We start from the raw sequence: 2,793 nt of genomic DNA, 5'->3' as shown, positions 1-2,793 counted from the left end.
TTTTTGAGTCAATCACAACACTATTTTTGATATCAATTGGACCAAAATAATAATAATAATAATAATTCTTCACAACCGCAGCAGTGGTGTGAGAAATTCTAGGTGTGGGAGTAATTTTTTTTAAGACATAAATTTTATTATAATTTCTTTAAGTCCAAAGTGTTGGATTTTTTCTTTTTCAAGAAATATATGGCTTGTTTACGAAGTTGGGCAGGATTCTGTGATATTTGTTTTACGTATTTAGAATAATTGTGCATAAAAGAGTTTTATTTTTTTCTTTAGTTTATAATGCTACAATTTGTAATTAGTGCAATTTGTAATAGATACATAAATTATTAATTGAGCACATCTCAATGTACACCTGTATCGATGTTAGTTTAACAAATAGAATAACAAAATTTCAAAATTATATAGTAAAAGTAGTAACATGCATAATTTGTTATAATATTTATTTTCAATAATAGTAATGCAATTTTACTCTATTTATGTCATGATTCTAATTATATAATTTTTTTTTAAGTTGCAATGGCGAACATCACCAAACTTGAATTTGAAGCACTTGACTTGAATGGAAAAAATTATTTATCATGGATTTTGGATGCCGAGGTCCACCTTATCTCTATGAATTTAGGAGATACAATAAAAGAAGGAAATGAAATGTCCCAGCAGGACCGTGCAAAGGCACTTATTTTTCTCCGTCATCACCTCAATGATGGGTTGAAAGTCGAATATCTCACTGTGAAAGAGCCACGAGAGCTTTGGAAAAATCTAAAAGAAAGATTTGACCATCAACGAACTGTAATTCTCCCAAGAGCCCGATATGAATGGATGCACATACGGTTACAAGATTTTAAGTCCGTAAGTGACTATAACTCTGCATTATTCAAGACTAGTTCCACACTGATACTTTGTGGAGAGAAAGTCACTGATCAAGACATGTTAGAAAAAACATTCTCCACTTTTCATGCATCAAACGTGCTCCTGCAGCAGCAATATCGTGAACGTGGATTTCAAAGGTACTTTGAACTCATCTCATGCTTACTAGTTGCTGAACAAAACAATGAGCTACTCATGAAAAATCACCAAATGCGCTCAACTTGATCCACACCATTTCCTGAAGCAAATGGAACTACATTTCCTGAAGAATATGAAATTGCATTTCCTGAAGCGAATGCTAATTCCACTCAAAATCATAACAATGGACGTGGACGTGGGCGTGGGCGTGGCCAAAGAAGATACTATCAGCAACAAAATGGAAAGAAACATAAAACGAGCCACCAGCAGTGGAATTCCAATAATGAAGAAGCAAAGGAGAAGAGTTCCAAAGTATATGAAGAAAAATGTTATAGATGTGGAATGGAAGGGCATTGGTCTCGTACCTGTCGTACGACAAAACATCTTGTGGATCTATACCAAAAATCAATCAAGGAAAATGGAAAAATGGAGATAAATTTTGTGGACAATGATGATCCAATTGATATAACTCACTTGGACGTCTCTGATTTCTTTGCTAATCCAGATGGAAATATAGATAATTTGATTGGTGGTGGTGTGTTAGAAAATAATAAGTAATTACTTTCATTGCTCTTGTTCCTACTTTGAATTTCTATTGTTTATTAGGTTATCGTGGTCTCGTTTTTATTTTGATGTTCAGTTCATGTTTAGGATTTGTCATGGAGGTTTATTTTGTTATTCAATAAATGTTTTCATTATTCAATAAAATATTTCCTTTGAAAGATTTACACATTATTTATTGAATTTAGCTTATTGAATTATATTTTTATTTTAGATTAACGATGAAATGTCAGGATGAATGCTTAGTGGATAGTGGTACAACACATACCATTCTTCAAAATAAAAGGTATTTTTTGGAGTTAACATTAGCTGAAAATAATGTTACAACAATATCGGGTGCATCAAAAATTATTGAAGGTTATGGAAAGGCAAAAATCATTTTACCAAATAATACAAGCCTATATATTGAAAATGTCCTATATGCGAGCAAATCCAGTAGAAATTTGCTTAGCTTTAAAGGCATCCGCCGAAATGGATACCATATTGAAACATTAAATGAAAATAATTTCGAATACCTTTGCATAATATCTATTATATCTGGCCAGAAGCAGATAAAAGAAAAATTATGTGCACTTTCTTCTGGAATGTATTTTACAACAATAAAAACAGTCGAAACAAACATTGTCACAAACCAGAAGTTTGTTGACCAACAGAGCTTCAAAATTATGGCATGATCGACTTGGTCACCCTGGGGCAACAATGATGCGCAGAATAATAATTAACTCACATGGACACCCTCTAAAGAACCAGAAGATTCTTTTACACAATGATTATCCATGTGTAGCTTGCTCACAAGGCAAACTAATTATAAGACCTTCCCCTATAAAGATTGATGTTGAAATCCCAACCTTCTTGGAGAGAATTCATGGGGATATTTGTGGACCTATACACCCACCATGTGGACCATTTCGATACTTCATGGTATTTATTGATGCGTCTACTAGATGGTCACATGTTAGTTTGCTTTCAACTCGAAATATAGCTTTTGCTAGATTACTTGCACAAATTATTAAATTACGAACTCAATTCCCAGATCACTCAATCAAGACAATTCGTCTTGATAATGCTGCTGAATTTAAATCGCAGACATTTAATGACTATTGTATGTCAATAGGGATTTCAGTTGAGCATTCGGTTGCCCATGTCCATACACAAAATGGCTTAGCAGAGTCATTTATTAAGCGTTTGCAATTAATTGCTAGACCATTATTGATGAGA

General features: G+C 33.1%; 1 protein-coding gene across 1 annotated transcript; it reads left to right on the top strand.

Moving 5' to 3' along the window:
* The first annotated feature begins 525 nt into the window (after nucleotides 1–525).
* LOC142550691 (uncharacterized) lies at nucleotides 526–1,572 on the top strand. Its single transcript, XM_075659767.1, has 2 exons — nucleotides 526–1,003; nucleotides 1,121–1,572. The coding sequence occupies exons 1-2, from the start codon at nucleotides 526–528 to the stop codon at nucleotides 1,570–1,572; spliced, it is 930 nt and encodes a 309-aa protein (XP_075515882.1).
* Nucleotides 1,573–2,793: the final 1,221 nt, after the last annotated feature.

The sequence above is a fragment of the Primulina tabacum genome, chromosome 7, assembly GCF_025594145.1.
Source record: "Primulina tabacum isolate GXHZ01 chromosome 7, ASM2559414v2, whole genome shotgun sequence".
NCBI classification, from domain to species: Eukaryota; Viridiplantae; Streptophyta; class Magnoliopsida; order Lamiales; family Gesneriaceae; genus Primulina; species Primulina tabacum.
Note: the sequence above shows the minus strand (reverse complement) of the source record. Positions and strands in the feature narration are given on the sequence as shown.